The 25,859-nt window shown below is 40.7% G+C and overlaps 1 protein-coding gene across 4 annotated transcripts in view; it reads left to right on the top strand.

The window, feature by feature from the left end:
* The window catches only part of NEURL4 (neuralized E3 ubiquitin protein ligase 4), a 281,694-nt gene that overhangs the window by 242,362 nt on the left and 13,473 nt on the right, over nucleotides 1-25,859 (top strand). For all 4 annotated transcript variants that reach the window (XM_063449847.1, XM_063449846.1, XM_063449844.1 and 1 more), the window contains exons 25-27: nucleotides 15,581-15,685; nucleotides 22,383-22,527; nucleotides 22,833-22,942. In XM_063449847.1, the coding sequence (XP_063305917.1) occupies nucleotides 15,581-15,685; nucleotides 22,383-22,527; nucleotides 22,833-22,942 (360 nt within the window). The remainder of the gene's footprint in view (nucleotides 1-15,580; nucleotides 15,686-22,382; nucleotides 22,528-22,832; nucleotides 22,943-25,859) is intronic.

Genomic DNA, 25,859 nt, shown 5'->3' with positions numbered 1-25,859 from the left:
AGGATCTAGTTCAGGTGGCCATATTTTGGTAAAGTTATATCCAAATGGGCTCCACTAGATACCCGTTGTATTGTGGTTAATTGTCAGAGTATGTATGTATGTATATATATATATATATATATATATATATATATATATATATATATATATATATATATATATATATATATATATATATATTCTACAATATACATACGTATATACACATCCACATACAGACGTTTTTTTTTTTTTTGTGTTTTGTTTTTAATATAAGAGGACTTATAATAAATGAATGTTGCAAAAGCTATATACCCTCTTGTCCCTGGTGGCTAGTGATATCTTTTGTAAGGGGATATCTTGCAGTCCCTTGAGGCTTCTTAGCATTTCCCCCTATGTGTGTGTTGTTCCCTTCCTCTCTCCTTGGGCCCGCTGCTGCTGATAGCCTCTTGTCTTTGTACCTGTACTACCTTCGGATCCGGCCTCTTCCTACCACTTCACCGTCTCCTTCCCCCTATCCCCGGATGCAAGGCAGTGTGCGTGCCTAATAACTTCCCTAATGATATCCCCTTTCCCTCCCACCCCGCATTGACAAACACATCGTTGTATAGCCCACTTTCCCTTGATCCCCCTCCCAAAGTCGTTGCCCTATCCCCCTGTTCTGCTGTCTTGAGTGCATTATTTGGGATCAAGTATGAGTCCCTCTTGTCTTTTGTGGGACCTCCATGCGTGTCCGCTCGATAGCTCAAGTTCCATCGTCCACCCCCGCCCGCAAGGTCCCTCACCTTCTGTACCGTACCCACCTTCATGCTCCCTCCCAACCCCATCTTATAGGGCTCTTCCCTCTTTTTGTCCTCTCACCCCTATTCATATCCATTCTCCCTGCAGGCCCCTTTACCCTGCCACCCAAATAGTCCCGGTGTGCCTCCCTGGTAGCCCGGGGTATTATACGATACCATTTGCTTTCTTCAGCGGGTTCCCACTTTCTGCCAATCCAATGGTATGGGCGTCAGCTCCTCCGACTGTAGGGGCCCAGCCGACCAGCTCCTCAGTGGTTCCAGGCCCAACTCAATCACAAAGCGCTGTGGGTCTCCTCCAACCATCAGCGTGTGGACTCTGCCTCCATGGAAAGCCATCAGGCGAAAGGGGAAACCCCAAGCGTAGCGGATTCTTCCGGAGCGCAGTGCCTCTGTGATGGTTTTCCAGTCTCTGCGGCGCTGGAGTGTGCTCGGTACCAGGTCCTGGTACAAGGTGAGTTCCGCTCCCTGATATCTGATGGGTCCCTCTCTGCTTCTCTTCAGTAAGGCCTCCTTGGTAGGGAAATGGAGGAATTTTATTATAACGTCTCTAGGGGAGTTGGGCTCAGGTCTCCTTGCCCGTAGGGCTCTGTGGGCCCTCTCCATGCGCCACATATTGTCCGGGATATCGGGTAGCAAAGGCTGGAACACCTGGAGCAACGTTTCCTGCAGGGATCCCTCACCCTCTCTCTCCGGCAGGACGCAGATTCTCAAATAGTTTTGCCGTGATCTGTTCGCTATGTCCTCCACCTGCAATTCTTGTTAAGTCAAACGGGCTGCAAGGCGGTTGACCTGGGCTACCACCTCATTGTGTGCCCTGGTGTTGCCGTCAATGCGTTCCTCTAAGCGGCCTGTCTTTTGGCCGAGTGCGTGTATCTCGGCCTGTAATACCAATGTGGAGCAAAGAGCTCCAGAACCGTGGTTCCGTTGTCATTCCCCTTCTTCTGTGTTTTTTTGGGGTTGCGTTTCTCCATGGATGATCTGGTATCGGTACCGCTTGTAAATGATCGCTGAAGTTAGCTTTTCTCAGCTTTGCTTGAGCGGAGCTCTACACACACACACACATCCAGCTCCGTGCTCGGTTAGGCCACGCACACACCCCCCATTTCGTGACTTTTATTCCGCGAACGGAGACTGATCGTAAGACCAAAACTTATGGAACTATTTTCGGCTACTGATGCCTGTGCGGTCGATCAAAACTTTAAACCCCCATAACTCCCGAACCCCTGGTCCGATCTGGGTGATTTTTGAATATGTTATTCACCCAGATCAGGGCTATCAGGGGATACCATTTAGAGATGTACATCTGGAACTTGGGGAAAAATATGTACATTTTAATTATGTTAACAGATGAGCTGATGGGAGGAGATGTGTGGGCTGTACCTTGTACTTTATTGGTTAATGTACTAATTCTTGTGGGTGGCTCCCTTGCATAGGAGCATTGCATAAAAGCAGGGGTTGTGTGATTTAAAAGTTAGTTCAGTTCTGCTCCTGATACTGTGGGTCGTCCAGTTATTGGGAAAGGTTATGGGATATTATTGGATTGTATTGCTGGTTTGGGCATGAAGCCATGCGTGCGATCGGTCAAAAGAGACTTCCAGGAATTTCCTGAACTGATTTGGGTGATTTTTGGATATCAGGGGATGTAATATTTATAATTAATATATGTTATGTTTTGGGGTGTTTTCCAGACTGTAAAAATTAGTTTTTTCTGCTTAGAGTTAATTGAGTTAGTCCATTGTCTTCGTTAATTGTATCACAGGCAGAGGGGAGGGATTTTGTACAGTATGTGGGAGCGTTATTCATTATCACACCGTTTTCTATTGGCTTGTTGATTTTATGTCCTGTGCCCCACAAGTTCCACCTGGGCCGTAACCTTGTGGGGAAACTGTATAAAAGACCAGATGCTCCATTAAACCTTCCGTTCTTCTTCACCCTCAATCTAGAGTCCCTGTCTCTTATTGGTGGGATTGCTATATCACTATATGTGGCGAAACCAACCTCGCCACTGGGCCCTGGAGAAGCCTGTTTGCTAGCCTCCTACCTACTGACTATGGCCCCTGGGTTATTTGGGGCATATTGTACTTTATATTGCTGCTACTGGCCCTTTAAAATCAGCGATGGACTTTTGGGGCTACTGTCCCTTTAAGACTGTGGAGCATATTCCAGTATACTGCCTTTAATATTACATATGTATTCATGTGTTGAGTTTAACCTGGGATATGTATGCAGCATTCATCTGATTGTTCGGTAGAATCACTCCATTCATTATATTGAGTGAAACTACCGAACAACCAGACCACCCAGGACTAAGTGTGCCTCCAATTACAGTTTGCAACAATGTTGCAAACGGGTAATTGGCAATCAGTGTAATGTATGCTTTGTCTTCTGGGTGGCCGCCATTCGGGAAACAAACACGTGGCGGCGGCCATCTTAAACTACCGAACAGCTGTGTTTTGCCGTCGAGTGTCTGGAACTAAAATCGGACACTTGACTAGGCAAACACCGCTGAGACCTCCATACTTCCAGAAATTCGTATAGAAACTACCGAATGACCCGCCGTTCGGTAGAAAGAACCCCACAAACAAGGGAATTCATTCAAACCCTCTCCAGGCTCTATAACACAGGCAATTCGTCTGTTTTCATTCCCTTGTTTGTTACCGACCACAGGGCCAAAATGCATGGAACTGTTTTCGGATACTTTACCCATGCGGTCGGTCAAATCTTTGGAACCCCATATCTCACGAACCGTTCATCCGAATGACTTGAATTTTGAATATGTTGTCCCCCTGAATAAGGGCTATCCAGCGATGCTGGATTTAAAGGTGTACCCCCTGTTTTTGGGGTACATCCAGAACTTGGCTGAAAAGGTGTACCGGATAATTGGGTTTAATGTTATCTGAGGGGAGGGGATGTGTGGGCTGAACCATGTATGTCATTGGTTATTTTATGCCTCCCCCTGGGTGTGGCCTGTATGTGGATTATTGTAATAAAAGCCAGGCTGGATGAGCCAGTCCAGAGTTCCTGTTTTACCCTCAAAGTGGTGTGTCGTCTCATTATTGGGGGGAAGGATTTATTGCATGCTGTTCCAGTTGACTGCTAGGAGTACAAGCCTATTCGTATGGTTCCTATTCAATGGTCTACAGCATTCATATGCTAGAGAGGATTCCTATGTTTCTCGGATTCGGTGATTGTGGTGTCTGCCAGAGTGCTTGGAGTCCTCAGGAAGCGCTAGGAGCATCCATTAACGGAGGTACCCAGTCGGGGTGCCAGGTGATCCGTTACACTATATATTTATTGGTGGGATTGCTATGATCCTCATACTCCCTTGGATAATCACTAGCTCTTGTAAGAGTTGTTCCTGCTATGCTCTCTGAGGGAAGACAGGTTCACCCACTTGAACCTGGAGCCTTCTCGGAGGTCCAGGGTAGGTATGAGACGACGAGACCCCAACCAAGCGGCGGCGGTTTGTGGGGTCTGCAGTAGTTGTGGTGTCTGGAGAAGTGCTTGGAGCCCTCGGTAAGCACTAGGAGCATCCGTCGGCAGAGGGTACAGGTTGGGTACAGGGAGCTGGGTACCTCTGCAGTGATAAAGAGGGATATCCGTTATGTTTAGCATCAGCCCTTACAGTCATTACATTCAACCGTAGTGATATAGAGGGATCTCAGTCATGTCAACCATCGACCCTTACAGTCATTACATGGAACCGTAGTGATATAGAGGGATCCGCAGTCATTACATAGAACCGTAGTGATATAGAGGGATATATATCATTTCAAGCATCGGCCCTTACAGTCATTACATGGAACCGTAGTGATATAGAGGGATATATATCATGTCAAGCATCGGCCCTTACAGTCATTACATAGAACCATAGTGATATAGAGGGATATATATCATGTCAAGCATCGGCCCTTACAGTCATTACATGGAACCGTAGTGATATAGAGGGATATATATCATGTCAACCATCGGCCCTTACAGTCATTACATAGAACCATAGTGATATAGAGGGATATATATCATGTCAACCATCGGCCCTTACAGTCATTACATAGAACCATAGTGATATATAGGGATATATATTATGTCGAGCATTGACCCTTACAGTCATTACATAGAACCATAGTGATATATAGGGATATATATTATGTCGAGCATTGACCCTTACAGTCATTACATAGAACCATAGTGATATATAGGGATATATATTATGTCGAGCATTGACCCTTACAGTCATTACATAGTACCATAGTGATATATAGGGATATATATCATGTCAACCATCGGCCCTTACAGTCATTACATAGAACCATAGTGATATATAGGGATATATATTATGTCGAGCATTGACCCTTACAGTCATTACATAGAACCATAGTGATATATAGGGATATATATTATGTCGAGCATTGACCCTTACAGTCATTACATAGAACCATAGTGATATATAGGGATATATATCATGTCAACCATCGGCCCTTACAGTCATTACATAGAACCATAGTGATATATAGGGATATATATTATGTCGAGCATTGACCCTTACAGTCATTACATAGAACCATAGTGATATATAGGGATATATATTATGTCGAGCATTGACCCTTACAGTCATTACATAGTACCATAGTGATATATAGGGATATATATTATGTCGAGCATTGACCCTTACAGTCATTACATAGTACCATAGTGATATATAGGGATATATATCATGTCAACCATCGGCCCTTACAGTCATTACATAGAACCATAGTGATATATAGGGATATATATTATGTCGAGCATTGACCCTTACAGTCATTACATAGAACCATAGTGATATAGAGGGATATATATCATGTCAACCATCGGCCCTTACAGTCATTACATAGAACCATAGTGATATATAGGGATATATATTATGTCGAGCATTGACCCTTACAGTCATTACATAGAACCATAGTGATATATAGGGATATATATTATGTCGAGCATTGACCTTTACAGTCATTACATAGAACCATAGTGATATATAGGGATATATATCATGTCAAGCATCGGCCCTTACAGTCATTACATAGAACCATAGTGATATATAGGGATATATATCATGTCAACCATCGGCCCTTACAGTCATTACATAGAACCATAGTGATATATAGGGATATATATTATGTCGAGCATTGACCCTTACAGTCATTACATAGAACCATAGTGATATAGAGGGATATATATCATGTCAACCATCGGCCCTTACAGTCATTACATAGAACCATAGTGATATATAGGGATATATATTATGTCGAGCATTGACCCTTACAGTCATTACATAGAACCATAGTGATATATAGGGATATATATTATGTCGAGCATTGACCCTTACAGTCATTACATAGAACCATAGTGATATATAGGGATATATATTATGTCGAGCATTGACCCTTACAGTCATTACATAGAACCATAGTGATATATAGGGATATATATTATGTCGAGCATTGACCCTTACAGTCATTACATAGAATCATAGTGATATATAGGGATATATATTATGTCGAGCATTGACCCTTACAGTCATTACATAGAATCATAGTGATATATAGGGATATATATTATGTCGAGCATTGACCCTTACAGTCATTACATAGAACCATAGTGATATATAGGGATATATATTATGTCGAGCATTGACCCTTACAGTCATTACATAGAATCATAGTGATATATAGGGATATATATTATGTCGAGCATTGACCCTTACAGTCATTACATAGAACCATAGTGATATATAGGGATATATATTATGTCGAGCATTGACCCTTACAGTCATTACATAGAACCATAGTGATATATAGGGATATATATTATGTCGAGCATTGACCCTTACAGTCATTACATAGAATCATAGTGATATATAGGGATATATATCATGTCAAGCATCGGCCCTTACAGTCATTACATAGAACCATAGTGATATATAGGGATATATATCATGTCAACCATCGGCCCTTACAGTCATTACATAGTACCATAGTGATATATAGGGATATATATTATGTCGAGCATTGACCCTTACAGTCATTACATAGAACCATAGTGATATAGAGGGATATATATTATGTCGAGCATTGACCCTTACAGTCATTACATAGAACCATAGTGATATATAGGGATATATATTATGTCGAGCATTGACCCTTACAGTCATTACATAGAACCATAGTGATATATAGGGATATATATTATGTCGACCATCGGCCCTTACAGTCATTACATAGAACCATAGTGATATATAGGGATATATATTATGTCGAGCATTGACCCTTACAGTCATTACATAGAACCATAGTGATATATAGGGATATATATTATGTTGAGCATTGACCCTTACAGTCATTACATAGAACCATAGTGATATATAGGGATATATATCATGTCAACCATCTGCCCTTACAGTCATTACATAGAACCATAGTGATATATAGGGATATATATTATGTCGAGCATTGACCCTTACAGTCATTACATAGAACCATAGTGATATAGAGGGATATATATTATGTCGAGCATTGACCCTTACAGTCATTACATAGAACCATAGTGATATAGAGGGATATATATTATGTCAACCATCGGCCCTTACAGTCATTACATAGAACCATAGTGATATATAGGGATATATATTATGTCGAGCATTGACCCTTACAGTCATTACATAGAACCATAGTGATATATAGGGATATATATCATGTCAACCATCGGCCCTTACAGTCATTACATAGAACCATAGTGATATATAGGGATATATATCATGTCAAGCATCGGCCCTTACAGTCATTACATAGAACCATAGTGATATATAGGGATATATATTATGTCGAGCATTGACCCTTACAGTCATTACATAGAACCATAGTGATATATAGGGATATATATTATGTCGAGCATTGACCCTTACAGTCATTACATAGAACCATAGTGATATATAGGGATATATATTATGTCAAGCATTGACCCTTACAGTCATTACATAGTACCATAGTGATATATAGGGATATATATTATGTCGAGCATTGACCCTTACAGTCATTACATAGAACCATAGTGATATATAGGGATATATATTATGTCAAGCATTGACCCTTACAGTCATTACATAGTACCATAGTGATATATAGGGATATATATTATGTCAAGCATTGACCCTTACAGTCATTACATAGAACCATAGTGATATATAGGGATATATATTATGTCGAGCATTGACCCTTACAGTCATTACATAGTACCATAGTGATATATAGGGATATATATTATGTCGAGCATTGACCCTTACAGTCATTACATAGAATCATAGTGATATATAGGGATATATATTATGTCGAGCATTGACCCTTACAGTCATTACATAGAATCATAGTGATATATAGGGATATATATTATGTCGAGCATTGACCCTTACAGTCATTACATAGAATCATAGTGATATATAGGGATATATATCATGTCAACCATCGGCCCTTACAGTCATTACATAGAACCATAGTGATATATAGGGATATATATCATGTCAACCATCGGCCCTTACAGTCATTACATAGAACCATAGTGATATATAGGGATATATATTATGTCGAGCATTGACCCTTACAGTCATTACATAGAACCATAGTGATATATAGGGATATATATTATGTCAAGCATTGACCCTTACAGTCATTACATAGTACCATAGTGATATATAGGGATATATATTATGTCGAGCATTGACCCTTACAGTCATTACATAGAACCATAGTGATATATAGGGATATATATTATGTCGAGCATTGACCCTTACAGTCATTACATAGTACCATAGTGATATATAGGGATATATATTATGTCGAGCATTGACCCTTACAGTCATTACATAGAACCATAGTGATATATAGGGATATATATTATGTCGAGCATTGACCCTTACAGTCATTACATAGAATCATAGTGATATATAGGGATATATATCATGTCAAGCATCGGCCCTTACAGTCATTACATAGAACCATAGTGATATATAGGGATATATATCATGTCAACCATCGGCCCTTACAGTCATTACATAGTACCATAGTGATATATAGGGATATATATTATGTCGAGCATTGACCCTTACAGTCATTACATAGAACCATAGTGATATAGAGGGATATATATTATGTCGAGCATTGACCCTTACAGTCATTACATAGAACCATAGTGATATATAGGGATATATATTATGTCGAGCATTGACCCTTACAGTCATTACATAGAACCATAGTGATATATAGGGATATATATTATGTCGACCATCGGCCCTTACAGTCATTACATAGAACCATAGTGATATATAGGGATATATATTATGTCGAGCATTGACCCTTACAGTCATTACATAGAACCATAGTGATATATAGGGATATATATTATGTTGAGCATTGACCCTTACAGTCATTACATAGAACCATAGTGATATATAGGGATATATATCATGTCAACCATCTGCCCTTACAGTCATTACATAGAACCATAGTGATATATAGGGATATATATTATGTCGAGCATTGACCCTTACAGTCATTACATAGAACCATAGTGATATAGAGGGATATATATTATGTCGAGCATTGACCCTTACAGTCATTACATAGAACCATAGTGATATAGAGGGATATATATTATGTCAACCATCGGCCCTTACAGTCATTACATAGAACCATAGTGATATATAGGGATATATATTATGTCGAGCATTGACCCTTACAGTCATTACATAGAACCATAGTGATATATAGGGATATATATCATGTCAACCATCGGCCCTTACAGTCATTACATAGAACCATAGTGATATATAGGGATATATATCATGTCAAGCATCGGCCCTTACAGTCATTACATAGAACCATAGTGATATATAGGGATATATATTATGTCGAGCATTGACCCTTACAGTCATTACATAGAACCATAGTGATATATAGGGATATATATTATGTCGAGCATTGACCCTTACAGTCATTACATAGAACCATAGTGATATATAGGGATATATATTATGTCAAGCATTGACCCTTACAGTCATTACATAGTACCATAGTGATATATAGGGATATATATTATGTCGAGCATTGACCCTTACAGTCATTACATAGAACCATAGTGATATATAGGGATATATATTATGTCAAGCATTGACCCTTACAGTCATTACATAGTACCATAGTGATATATAGGGATATATATTATGTCAAGCATTGACCCTTACAGTCATTACATAGAACCATAGTGATATATAGGGATATATATCATGTCAACCATCGGCCCTTACAGTCATTACATAGAACCATAGTGATATATAGGGATATATATTATGTCGAGCATTGACCCTTACAGTCATTACATAGAACCATAGTGATATATAGGGATATATATTATGTCGAGCATTGACCCTTACAGTCATTACATAGTACCATAGTGATATATAGGGATATATATTATGTCGAGCATTGACCCTTACAGTCATTACATAGTACCATAGTGATATATAGGGATATATATCATGTCAACCATCGGCCCTTACAGTCATTACATAGAACCATAGTGATATATAGGGATATATATTATGTCGAGCATTGACCCTTACAGTCATTACATAGAACCATAGTGATATAGAGGGATATATATCATGTCAACCATCGGCCCTTACAGTCATTACATAGAACCATAGTGATATATAGGGATATATATTATGTCGAGCATTGACCCTTACAGTCATTACATAGAACCATAGTGATATATAGGGATATATATTATGTCGAGCATTGACCTTTACAGTCATTACATAGAACCATAGTGATATATAGGGATATATATCATGTCAAGCATCGGCCCTTACAGTCATTACATAGAACCATAGTGATATATAGGGATATATATCATGTCAACCATCGGCCCTTACAGTCATTACATAGAACCATAGTGATATATAGGGATATATATTATGTCGAGCATTGACCCTTACAGTCATTACATAGAACCATAGTGATATAGAGGGATATATATCATGTCAACAATCGGCCCTTACAGTCATTACATAGAACCATAGTGATATATAGGGATATATATTATGTCGAGCATTGACCCTTACAGTCATTACATAGAACCATAGTGATATATAGGGATATATATTATGTCGAGCATTGACCCTTACAGTCATTACATAGAACCATAGTGATATATAGGGATATATATTATGTCGAGCATTGACCCTTACAGTCATTACATAGAACCATAGTGATATATAGGGATATATATTATGTCGAGCATTGACCCTTACAGTCATTACATAGAATCATAGTGATATATAGGGATATATATTATGTCGAGCATTGACCCTTACAGTCATTACATAGAATCATAGTGATATATAGGGATATATATTATGTCGAGCATTGACCCTTACAGTCATTACATAGAACCATAGTGATATATAGGGATATATATTATGTCGAGCATTGACCCTTACAGTCATTACATAGAATCATAGTGATATATAGGGATATATATTATGTCGAGCATTGACCCTTACAGTCATTACATAGAACCATAGTGATATATAGGGATATATATTATGTCGAGCATTGACCCTTACAGTCATTACATAGAACCATAGTGATATATAGGGATATATATTATGTCGAGCATTGACCCTTACAGTCATTACATAGAATCATAGTGATATATAGGGATATATATCATGTCAAGCATCGGCCCTTACAGTCATTACATAGAACCATAGTGATATATAGGGATATATATCATGTCAACCATCGGCCCTTACAGTCATTACATAGTACCATAGTGATATATAGGGATATATATTATGTCGAGCATTGACCCTTACAGTCATTACATAGAACCATAGTGATATAGAGGGATATATATTATGTCGAGCATTGACCCTTACAGTCATTACATAGAACCATAGTGATATATAGGGATATATATTATGTCGAGCATTGACCCTTACAGTCATTACATAGAACCATAGTGATATATAGGGATATATATTATGTCGACCATCGGCCCTTACAGTCATTACATAGAACCATAGTGATATATAGGGATATATATTATGTCGAGCATTGACCCTTACAGTCATTACATAGAACCATAGTGATATATAGGGATATATATTATGTTGAGCATTGACCCTTACAGTCATTACATAGAACCATAGTGATATATAGGGATATATATCATGTCAACCATCTGCCCTTACAGTCATTACATAGAACCATAGTGATATATAGGGATATATATTATGTCGAGCATTGACCCTTACAGTCATTACATAGAACCATAGTGATATAGAGGGATATATATTATGTCGAGCATTGACCCTTACAGTCATTACATAGAACCATAGTGATATAGAGGGATATATATTATGTCAACCATCGGCCCTTACAGTCATTACATAGAACCATAGTGATATATAGGGATATATATTATGTCGAGCATTGACCCTTACAGTCATTACATAGAACCATAGTGATATATAGGGATATATATCATGTCAACCATCGGCCCTTACAGTCATTACATAGAACCATAGTGATATATAGGGATATATATCATGTCAAGCATCGGCCCTTACAGTCATTACATAGAACCATAGTGATATATAGGGATATATATTATGTCGAGCATTGACCCTTACAGTCATTACATAGAACCATAGTGATATATAGGGATATATATTATGTCGAGCATTGACCCTTACAGTCATTACATAGAACCATAGTGATATATAGGGATATATATTATGTCAAGCATTGACCCTTACAGTCATTACATAGTACCATAGTGATATATAGGGATATATATTATGTCGAGCATTGACCCTTACAGTCATTACATAGAACCATAGTGATATATAGGGATATATATTATGTCAAGCATTGACCCTTACAGTCATTACATAGTACCATAGTGATATATAGGGATATATATTATGTCAAGCATTGACCCTTACAGTCATTACATAGAACCATAGTGATATATAGGGATATATATTATGTCGAGCATTGACCCTTACAGTCATTACATAGTACCATAGTGATATATAGGGATATATATTATGTCGAGCATTGACCCTTACAGTCATTACATAGAATCATAGTGATATATAGGGATATATATTATGTCGAGCATTGACCCTTACAGTCATTACATAGAATCATAGTGATATATAGGGATATATATTATGTCGAGCATTGACCCTTACAGTCATTACATAGAATCATAGTGATATATAGGGATATATATCATGTCAACCATCGGCCCTTACAGTCATTACATAGAACCATAGTGATATATAGGGATATATATCATGTCAACCATCGGCCCTTACAGTCATTACATAGAACCATAGTGATATATAGGGATATATATTATGTCGAGCATTGACCCTTACAGTCATTACATAGAACCATAGTGATATATAGGGATATATATTATGTCAAGCATTGACCCTTACAGTCATTACATAGTACCATAGTGATATATAGGGATATATATTATGTCGAGCATTGACCCTTACAGTCATTACATAGAACCATAGTGATATATAGGGATATATATTATGTCGAGCATTGACCCTTACAGTCATTACATAGTACCATAGTGATATATAGGGATATATATTATGTCGAGCATTGACCCTTACAGTCATTACATAGAATCATAGTGATATATAGGGATATATATTATGTCGAGCATTGACCCTTACAGTCATTACATAGAATCATAGTGATATATAGGGATATATATTATGTCGAGCATTGACCCTTACAGTCATTACATAGAATCATAGTGATATATAGGGATATATATCATGTCAACCATCGGCCCTTACAGTCATTACATAGAACCATAGTGATATATAGGGATATATATCATGTCAACCATCGGCCCTTACAGTCATTACATAGAACCATAGTGATATATAGGGATATATATTATGTCGAGCATTGACCCTTACAGTCATTACATAGAACCATAGTGATATATAGGGATATATATTATGTCAAGCATTGACCCTTACAGTCATTACATAGAACCATAGTGATATATAGGGATATATATTATGTCGAGCATTGACCCTTACAGTCATTACATAGAACCATAGTGATATATAGGGATATATATTATGTCGAGCATCGGCCCTTACAGTCATTACATAGAACCATAGTGATATATAGGGATATATATTATGTCGAGCATTGACCCTTACAGTCATTACATAGAACCATAGTGATATATAGGGATATATATTATGTCAAGCATTGACCCTTACAGTCATTACATAGAACCATAGTGATATATAGGGATATATATTATGTCGAGCATTGACCCTTACAGTCATTACATAGAACCATAGTGATATATAGGGATATATATTATGTCGAGCATTGACCCTTACAGTCATTACATAGAACCATAGTGATATATAGGGATATATATTATGTCGAGCATTGACCCTTACAGTCATTACATAGAACCATAGTGATATATAGGGATATATATTATGTCGAGCATTGACCCTTACAGTCATTACATAGAACCATAGTGATATATAGGGATATATATTATGTCAAGCATTGACCCTTACAGTCATTACATAGAACCATAGTGATATATAGGGATATATATTATGTCGAGCATTGACCCTTACAGTCATTACATAGAACCATAGTGATATATAGGGATATATATTATGTCGAGCATTGACCCTTACAGTCATTACATAGAACCATAGTGATATATAGGGATATATATTATGTCGAGCATTGACCCTTACAGTCATTACATAGAACCATAGTGATATATAGGGATATATATTATGTCGAGCATTGACCCTTACAGTCATTACATAGTACCATAGTGATATATAGGGATATATATTATGTCGAGCATTGACCCTTACAGTCATTACATAGAACCATAGTGATATATAGGGATATATATTATGTCGAGCATTGACCCTTACAGTCATTACATAGAACCTATGTGCATGGGCACACGGAGTGGCGATATGCTTCATTTTATCTGCAACGTGTTATCCTTACTTATCCTTATTGACAATATCCTTATATAAGCGGGAGTGGATAGAGAAGATTGTACGTGATCCATTACTACGCCCTTTACAGGGTGATAATCTAAAAGTGCCGTCTTCTATTCTCTATTATCCGTACTTATAGAGTACAGCCCTACGGGTAGATTAGTATTTCACGGTTTTGGGGATAAGCGTCTTTCAATCAATATGTTTATTTTGTGAGTGATTTCTGCTTGGTGGTGCTGGTTCCTGCAGTTACTTTACACGTGTTTTCAAAGATTAAGAGAAACACATACCGATGGTGTAAAAGAAAAGCTATAAATTCAAATCACTAAATACCGAAAAATGTACAATTACTGCAAAGAAATAATTGATTAATGGCAGAGAAATACAAATCTGTGCTTGCTAAGGAGCAGAAAAAAAAACAACAAAAAAATCAGGGCTTGGCATGCTCACTTGAACGAGTGATAGGATTGATTGATCCCTTGTTTCACCTAAATTTTGTTTTGTGTGAAACAGAGACAATGCATTAAATGACACTCTATATGTTGTTGGTAAGTGAAACCTTGTCGATGTTTGTGTATAGCCTGAGGGGGTAATTATGTGCATGGTATGAGACTGATCCAAGATGCTCTTTGTGGAGTATAATCTGCTTTCTTTCTCTTTCTTTGTCTAGGAGTGAAGGAAAGTCTCTGTCGACTCCCCCCAGACACTCTTGCTCTTCTGAGCTGCGAATATCTGTCTCTCTGCACGCGATTTAAGGATCTACTACTTCTCCCAGGTGAAGACGATATCTATTTTTACTCAATTCTATCCATTTTAAGGTTTGATTCTTCACCCAAACCCATCTGTTATACAGCTAAATTTTCCAAGACTTTGTCTCTTCGATGACCCCTCTCCCACAAACCTGCTCTGTTTGTTCCATTGTTGTGTGCTGCATCATAGTCTGTACTCCTTATTTTCATTACTGCGAATACTCCCTTTCTCCTAAGCCATAATTAGTGTAAGACCCACCAGTTAAATCTTATGTGACCACTAGAGGTAGCATAATAGAGTTCTATCCTATGTAGCCGCAACAGGCAGCGTAATCCAAGAGTTATATTCTTTTCACAAGACTTTGGAGAGATTCTGTGGGTATTTTTGCCCATTTATCCAGTAGAGCATTTGTGCTCTCTGTTCCAGTTCATCCCAACGGTGTGCGAAGGGGTTATGCGGGCCTGTCATGTTCTTCCACACCATACTCATCCAACCATATCTTTATGGACCTTTGCCATGTACACTGTGGTGCATTCATGCTAGAATAGAAAAGGGCCCAAACTGTTCCCATGTTCCCATGGAATCAGAGCGTTGGTGACTTTTGTGCGCCACAGCAGTCGGTGACCATGCTCTGGGATGTTCCTAAACGCTTCCACTTTCCAATAATACCACTTACAGATGACAGTGGAGTATCAGGGATGAAATTTCACAAACTGCAAAGGTGGCATCCTGTCACTGTACCACGCTTGAATTCACTGAGCTCTTCAAACAACCCTCTTTTTCACAAATGTTTGTAAATGTAGACTGCATGGCTAGGTGCTTGATTTTATGCACCTGTGACAATGGGGCTGATTGAAAGAACTAAATTCAATAATTAAGAGATGTGTCTCAATACGTTTGTCGATATAATGTCCCCCTCGTGCTGCCAAAACAGCTCTGATCTGTCGAGGCATAGACTCAACAAGATCTCTGAACATGTTTCATGGTATCTGGCAACAAGACATTAGCAGCAGATCCTTTAAGTCCTGCAAGTTGCGAGGTGGTTACTCCATGGATTGGATTTGTAATTCTAGGACATCCCACAGATGCTCAACCAGATTGAGAGCTGGGGAATTTGGAGGCCAAGGCAACACATTGAACTCTGTCATGTTCCTCAAACTATACCAGAAGGGTTTTTGCAGTGTGACTGGTTGCATTATCCTGCTGAAAGAGACCACTGCCATCTTGGAACACCATTGCCATGAAGGGGTGTACGTGGTCTGCAATATTTTCTAGGTAGGTGGTACGTGTCAAAGTAACATCCACGTGAATGCCAGGACCAAGGTTTCTCAGCACAACATTGCTTCCACCGCCATGCCTTCCCCAGGTGAACGACGCACACACACCTGGCGATCCACCTGATTTAAATGAAAACGTTATTCATCAGCCCAGGCAACCTTCTTCCATTGCTCCATGGCCCAGTTCTGACACATCCTCATTGAAGCTGCTTTAGGCAGTAGACAAGGGTCATCATGGGCATCCTGGCCAGTCTGTGAGTACACAGCCCAATACGCAGCAAACTGCGATGCACTGTGTGTTCTGACACCTTTCTATCGTGGCCAGAATTAGGTTTTTCATCAATTTGAGCTGCTGTACCTCTTCTGCATGATCAAACCAGACAGGCTAGCCTTCGCTACCCACATGCATCAATGACCCTATGCCGGTACACTGGTTGTCTTTCTTTGCACCTGTTTTAGAAAGGTACTAAGCACTGCATACCAGGAGCACCCCACACGATTTGCCATTTTGGAGATGCTCTGATACAGTAGTCTTGCAATCACTATTTGTCTCTTGTTAAAGTCACCCAGATGTTTCCCCTTGCCCATTCTCCCTACTTCCAACACATGAAATTTGAGAACTGACTGTTCACTTGCTGTCTAATATATCCCCCAAAAAAAACCCTGTTGGAAGCACTTTCCAATTTTGCAAACTAGGTTCCTTCTTGACCTTGGATCAAGAAGCTATTATCCAACAAATTAAATTATATCCCTGAATATTATGTTTTTGTAAGTGTGTATAAAGTTACTGTTTAAACAACTGTATTGGAATGTGATAAAACCACTCCTTCAGGCAGAGAATTTCACATCCTTAGCATTTGGTTTGCCTTAGACTAAATCTTCTTTCTTCCAGTCTAAACATATGACATCATGTCTTACGTATTCCTGTTTATGAATAGATTTCCACACAATGGTTTGTACTGGCCTCGGATATATTTGTATAATGTTATCATAGCCCCTCTGAGGGGCGCTTTTTTTTTTTTTCTTTAAACGAATGAGGTTTAAATGTAACCTTTTTTTCATAACTAAAATGCTCCATTCCTTTTTATTAATTTTGTAGCTCACCTCTGCACTTTTTCTAGTGCCATGATATCCTTCTTTAGGTGTTCAAAATTGCACAGCATATTCAAGGTGTGGTCTTACCAGCGATTTATAAAGAGGCAAAATTATATTTTCATCCCGAGAATTTATGCCCCTATTTATACATGACAAAACCTTACTGGCCTTAGCAACGGCAGATTGACATTGCATATTGCTGCCTAATTTGTTGTCTATAACAATTCCCAAATCCTTCTCGTGTGTGGTTATCCCTAATTCACTACCATTTAGTGTGTAAGTTGCTTGTGCATTCTTAACACCGAAGTGCATAACTTTGCATTTCTCTACATTAAATTTCATCTGCCATTTTAGTGCCCAGTCCCCCAATCTATCCAAATCCCTCTGCAGCAAAGCAATATCCTGCTCACATTTTATTACTTTACAAAGTTTTGTGTCATCTGCAAACACTGATACATGGCTTTCATTGCCTATTTCAAGACCAAAGCAGAACCCTGAGGGACACCACTTACCACTTTTGTCCAGCTTGAAAATTTACCATTAATGACAACTCGTTGTACTCTATTCTTTGAGCCAATGTTATACCCAAGGACAAAAATGTTCATCTAGACCAATGGTTCACCAAACTTTTTAGGTTCAAGGCGCCCTTACTATTTCAATATTTTTCCATGGCGCCCCAAGTCAAAACAAATTTCTAGATTGTATATCTGTACAGCACTGCGGCATATACTGGCACTATAGTGAAATTTATAGTGTTGGTGTTTGATGGGGTGCTTGTATAAAATGTTTGTTTCTTTTATTACAGGGGTGTGTTTGTATGTAATGTTTGCATTTGATTGCAGGGGTGTGTTTGAATGTAATGTTTACTTTTAAATGGGGATGTACATTTGTGTGAAGTATTTGTGTTTGAGTGAAGGGGTGTGTTTGGATATAATTTTGGAGTTTTAATGCAGGTGTGTGTGTTTGCATGTTATATTTGTGTTAGATTGCAGGGGTGTTTTTGTGTGTTGTGCTGGTGTTTGACTGCTTAGATGTATACATACACTACCACATACATACATACTTACACAGATATACATACACATTAAAACACAGATATATATATATATATATATACACAGACACATAAACACAAATTCATAAAGACACAGACACATTCACACATATAGATACACACACCGACACATACACACACCTTAACACATGCATACACAGTCATATACACACACAAACTCACTGAATGGGGGAGAGATGGACAGGAGGAGGAGAGTCACTAAATGGGGGGATGGATGGGAGGAGGAGAGTCACCAAATGGGGGGGATGGACAGGAGGAGGAGAGTCACTGGATGGGGGGGGGGTGGACAGGAGGAGGAGAGTCACTGAATGGGGGGGATGGACGGGAGGAGGAGAGTCACCAAATGGGGGGGGATGGACAGGAGGAGGAGAGTCACTGAATGGGGGAGGGATGGACAGGAGGAGGAGAGTCACTGAATGGGGGAGGGATGGACAGGGGGAGGGATGGACAGGAGGAGGAGAGTCACTGAATGGGGGAGGGATGGACAGGAGGAGGGAGGAGAGTCACTGAATGGGGGAGGGATGGACAGGAGGAGGAGAGTCACTGAATGGGGGAGGGATGGACAGGAGGAGGAGAGTCACCGAATGGGGGGGATGGACAGGAGGAGGAGAGTCACTGAATGGGGAGAGATGGACAGAAGGAGGAGAGTCACTGAATGGGGGAGAGATGAACAGGAGGAGGAAAGTCGCTAAATCGTGTGGGGGAGATGAACAGGAGGAAGAGAGTCACTGAATGGTGTGGGGGAGAGATGGGCAGGAGGAGGAGAGTCCCTGAATGGTGTGGGAGAGAGATGGACAGGAGGAGGAGAGTCCCTGAATGGTGTGGGAGAGAGATGGACAGGAGGAGGAGAGTCCCTGAATGGTGTGGGAGAGAGATGGACAGGAGGAGGAGAGTCCCTGAATGGTGTGGGGGAGAGATGGACAGGAGGAGGAGAGTCACTGAATGGCGTGGGGGAGATGAACAGGAGTAAGGAAGGAAGAGGAGTGCCACAAATGCTTAGTACTTACTGTTAAGTTTGGGGAAGAACGGATAGTGATCTGGGGCTTTTTTTTCAGGGGGTTTGGTTTGTGTCTTTTAGTTCCAGTGAGGGGTCAGCTTAAAGGAGCACTATAGGGTTAGGAACACAAACATGTATTCCTGACCTTATAGTGGTAAAACCACTATCTAGCTCCCTTGGCACCTTTTGCCTCCCTAAAGCTAGTAAAATCGTACTTCTATTCAAGTCTGAAGCTGCTGCCTTTGCCTGTGAACTTCCTCTGACATCATCAAAAGTGGTGTCCTTATCCAATCACAGTGCTTCCCCATAGGATTGGCTGAGACTGACACGGAGGCACATCAGGGGCAGGGCCAGCATGATTCAAACACAGCTCTGGCCAATCAGCATATCCTCATAGATATGAATTGAATCAATGAATCTCTATGAAGAAAGTTCAGTGTCTGCATGCAGAGGGAGGAGACACTGAATGTTTGGATGCATTTTAGGCAGCCATGACCCAGGAAGGATCTCTAACAGCCATCTGAGGAGTGGCCAGTGACGTTATCACTAGGCTGTAATGTAAACACTGCATTTTCTCTGAAAAGACCGTCTTTGAACACATTGTTTGGTGCGGAGGAACTTTAGTGGCCTGCAGAGAGCCCTGACCCCATTGAACATGTACTGGAGCGCCAGACGGTGCAGTTCAGCTTCAGTGCCTGGCCTCACAAATGCTCCAGTATCACCAATCCCCACAGACACAATCCAAATCCTTATGGAAAGCCTTCCTAGAATAGTGGCAGCTGGTAACGGAAGTGAAACACCATGGGGGAGATTTATCAAAGTGGCATCAACACTTTTACATTACATCTTCTATGAATTTTGGCACTTGATGTTTATTTTAAAGGAACACTATAGTCACCTAAATGACTTTAGCTAAATAAAGCAGTTTTAGTGTATAGATCATTCTCCTGCAATTTCACTGCTCAATTCACTGTCACTTAGGAGTTAAATCACTTTGTTTCTGTTTATGCAGCCCTAGCCACACCTCCCCTGGCTATGATTGACAGAGCCTGCATGAAAAAAATAACTGGTTTCACTTTCAAACAGATGTAATTTATCTTAAATAATTGTTTCTCAATCTCTAAATTTAACTTTAATCACATACAGGAGGCTCTTGCAGGGTCTAGCAAGCTATTAACATAGCAGGGGATAAGACATTCTTAATTAAACAGAACTTGCAATATAGAAAGCCTAAATAGGGCTCTCTTTACAGGAAGTGTTTATGGAAGGCAGTGCAAGTCACATGCAGGGAGGTGTGACTAGGGTTCATAAACAAAGGGATTTAACTCCTAAATGGCAGAGGATTGAGCAGTGAGGCTCCCGCGACATGTACTATACACCAAAACTGCTTCATTAAGCTAAAGTTGTTCAGGTGACTATAGTGTCCCTTTAATGTAATTAATTTTTTATTTTTTGTATCTGTTGTTTCTTTTCCCCCTGAAATAGCATTTTTTTTTTATTTATCCCATTTACATGGTGGCACAACTGATTTCTCTGCTGGAGAAAGATTGATAAGTGTCCTGTTTCTCTACTCACAGTAAATTTAGCGGTCTTCTGAAATGAAGAATGATGCGAAAACCAGAAGAACTTGCTGAGAAAATGGTTCCTTTAATGAAAATGTTCAAATTACTGACTGTTTATTCAACCATTGCTTTTTGGAACACTTTGATAAATCTCCCCCCGTAGATTTTCTGTTTGACTTTTGGTGAGGAATGGAGGGGAGTCACAGAGAGAGTAATTTGTCTGCTGGATTCTGTCATTTCGATCTGTGAATTTCTCTTCCATTCTGGTCATTGCTTCTGCCCTGGCTTTTTGTTGCATTGCTGCCCTCGTTGCCAGCTGTGCTGTTGGACAGATGTCTCTAAGCACAATTAACCTGTCTGGAGTCTGTTCTTGGGTCTATCTCCGATTTTCCTTTGCGTGCTCTTCAGTTCAGTCTCTGATTTTTTTTCTGTATTGTTTGTAGAGATCAACGTTTGTTTAGTGACGTTGAGCAACATGTTTGATTTTCTCTGCATGTTATATCACGGGTGACCAGTCTACACGAACTGTGACTCTCCCCATAAATCCTTTTTATATGACATTGATTTGCTTAGGGTAACCCTACTTTACTTTAGACTTCCTGCTGTAGCCATGTCTGTGACTGACCAGCAATTATCACAAAGTACAAATCCTGTTGTTTTCTTTCCTACCTTTCCTTATAATATATGCCCCTGACCTCCCTCCCCTATCTCTGTAGAAGGATATTTCGTGGAGGATTCCAAGCTGTGCGTGTGTCATTGTGACTCGTGCCACAAACTTCGTGGAGATGAGATATACAAGAAGAGAGGTGACCCCCCTCGAGATTACGCAGAGCCCAGTGGCTGGTGCAGCTTCCCTCTTAGGTAATATTTATACCACAATACCCTAATGCCAATCAATTCGACTCTACAACCTCTGTGTCCTGCCCACAGCATTTAAACTATCATCCGTAAAGACTAGGTTATAAAGTAAAACAAACTAATTTAGTATATAATGATAATATATAATGCTTTGTGACTAAACGTTAAACCTAGCTGGTTATTCAGGATTACAATTGAGTAATTTGATATCTAATATCCCCCTTTGTGCCTTCGAAAGATCTGTAAATATGTCATGCTAATTTACGTAATTTAGCTGTCAATTTTGTCTTACTTTTGTCTGTGTCCAGGCTCAGCCCACGATTGTCTTGTCCGCAGTATAAAAAGTGGCACATAGCATATCAGGGGAGTAGTGTCCCAAGTGTGCGTAGGACTCTGGACCGAGGAGATTTGCTTCCAGGTGTGTATGGACAGAAGGAGCCTCTCCTGTGCACCCTTCCTGTGAGGGTTTCAATTTAAAGATATGTGCAACCTTGTGCTGCCATGTGCCGCTGATGTACAAGTCTGTCCCATTGTGTTAATTTATAATTCTGTGTTCCAGCCTGTCCCCTCCCATTATTAAAGACGTGTACCGTCTTGTCCCCTCCCATTAGTACAGACGTGTACCGGCCTGTCCCTTCCCATTAGTGAAGATATGTACCGGCCTGTCCCCTCCCATTAGTGAAGATATGTACCGGCCTGGCCCCTCCTAATAATAAAGAGGCGTGCCGGCCTGTCCCCTCCCATTAGTAAAGATATGTACCGGCCTGTCCCCTCCCATTAGTAAAGATATGTACCGGCCTGGCCCCTCCCATTAGTAAAGATATGTACCGGCCTGGCCCCTCCCATTAGTGAAGATATGTACCGGCCTGGCCCCTCCTAATAATAAAGAGGCGGGCCGGCCTGTCCCCTCCCATTAGTAAAGATATGTACCGGCCTGTCCCCTCCCATTAGTGAAGATATGTACCGGCCTGGCCCCTCCTAATAATAAAGAGGCGTACCGGCCTGTCCCCTCCCATTAGTAAAGATATGTACCGGCCTGTCCCCTCCCATTAGTAAAGATATGTACCGGCCTGTCCCCTCCCATTAGTAAAGATATGTACCGGCCTGTCCCCTCCCATTAGTAAAGATATGTACCGGCCTGTCCCCTCCCATTAGTAAAGATATGTACCGGCCTGTCCCCTCCCATTAGTAAAGATATGTACCGGCCTGTCCCCTCCCATTAGTAAAGATATGTACCGGCCTGTCCCCTCCCATTAGTAAAGATATGTACCGGCCTGTCCCCTCCTATTAATAAAGAGGCGTACCGGCCTGGCCCCTCCCATTAGTAAAGATATGTACCGGCCTGGCCCCTCCCATTAGTAAAGATATGTACCGGCCTGGCCCCTCCCATTAGTAAAGATATGTACCGGCCTGTCCCCTCCCATTAGTAAAGATATGTACCGGCCTGTCCCCTCCCATTAGTAAAGATATGTACCGGCCTGTCCCCTCCCATTAGTAAAGATATGTACCGGCCTGTCCCCTCCCATTAGTAAAGATATGTACCGGCCTGTCCCCTCCCATTAGTAAAGACGTGTACCGTCTTGTCCCCTCCCATTAGTACAGACGTGTACCGGCCTGTCCCTTCCCATTAGTGAAGATATGTACCGGCCTGTCCCCTCCCATTAGTGAAGATATGTACCGGCCTGGCCCCTCCTAATAATAAAGAGGCGTGCCGGCCTGTCCCCTCCCATTAGTAAAGATATGTACCGGCCTGGCCCCTCCCATTAGTAAAGATATGTACCGGCCTGGCCCCTCCCATTAGTAAAGATATGTACCGGCCTGGCCCCTCCCATTAGTGAAGATATGTACCGGCCTGGCCCCTCCTAATAATAAAGAGGCGGGCCGGCCTGTCCCCTCCCATTAGTAAAGATATGTACCGGCCTGTCCCCTCCCATTAGTGAAGATATGTACCGGCCTGGTCCCTCCTAATAATAAAGAGGCGTACCGGCCTGTCCCCTCCCATTAGTAAAGATATGTACCGGCCTGTCCCCTCCCATTAGTAAAGATATGTACCGGCCTGTCCCCTCCCATTAGTAAAGATATGTACCGGCCTGTCCCCTCCCATTAGTAAAGATATGTACCGGCCTGTCCCCTCCCATTAGTAAAGATATGTACCGGCCTGTCCCCTCCCATTAGTAAAGATATGTACCGGCCTGTCCCCTCCCATTAGTAAAGATATGTACCGGCCTGTCCCCTCCCATTAGTAAAGATATGTACCGGCCTGTCCCCTCCTATTAATAAAGAGGCGTACCGGCCTGGCCCCTCCCATTAGTAAAGATATGTACCGGCCTGGCCCCTCCCATTAGTAAAGATATGTACCGGCCTGGCCCCTCCCATTAGTAAAGATATGTACCGGCCTGTCACCTCCCATTAGTAAAGATATGTACCGGCCTGTCCCCTCCTATTAATAAAGAGGCGTACTGGCCTGTCCCCTCCCATTAGTAAAGATATGTACCGGCCTGTCCCCTCCCATTAGTAAAGATATGTACCGGCCTGTCCCCTCCCATTAGTAAAGATATGTACCGGCCTGTCCCCTCCCATTAGTAAAGATATGTACCGGCCTGTCCCCTCCCATTAGTAAAGATATGTACCGGCCTGTCCCCTCCCATTAGTAAAGATATGTACCGGCCTGTCCCCTCCCATTAGTAAAGATATGTACCGGCCTGTCCCCTCCCATTAGTAAAGATATGTACCGGCCTGTCCCCTCCCATTAGTAAAGATATGTACCGGCCTGGCCCCTCCCATTAGTAAAGATATGTACCGGCCTGGCCCCTCCCATTAGTAAAGATATGTACCGGCCTGTCCCCTCCCATTAGTAAAGATATGTACCGGCCTGTCCCCTCCTATTAATAAAGAGGCGTACCAGCCTGTCCCCTCCCATTAGTAAAGATATGTACCGGCATGGCCCCTCCTAATAATAAAGAGGCGTACCGGCCTGTCCCCTCCCATTAGTAAAGAGGCGTACCGGCCTGTCCCCTCCCATTAGTAAAGATATGTACCGGCCTGTCCCCTCCCATTAGTAAAGATATGTACCTGACATATACACCGTCGTTATTCGGCAGGTGCTATTTTAGTTTACCTTAAATAAAACACTGACACCGAATTTATCTGTTGGATTATAACGTCCACAGCTTTATTAATTATTAAATATATAAATAAATAAATTAACAATTTAGGGTCATTGTCCATCTAACATTATATTACTATCCCCCCGTACAATACCCCTGACAATGACCCTATCTTTTGAACAATAATTAACATTAACTTAACATATAACCAGAAACACACAGCCTACC

The sequence above is a fragment of the Pelobates fuscus genome, chromosome 3 (assembly GCF_036172605.1).
Source record: "Pelobates fuscus isolate aPelFus1 chromosome 3, aPelFus1.pri, whole genome shotgun sequence".
NCBI classification, from domain to species: Eukaryota; Metazoa; Chordata; class Amphibia; order Anura; family Pelobatidae; genus Pelobates; species Pelobates fuscus.
The sequence above is the reverse complement of the archived record's forward strand: the minus strand, read 5'-3'. Positions and strand labels throughout refer to the sequence as shown.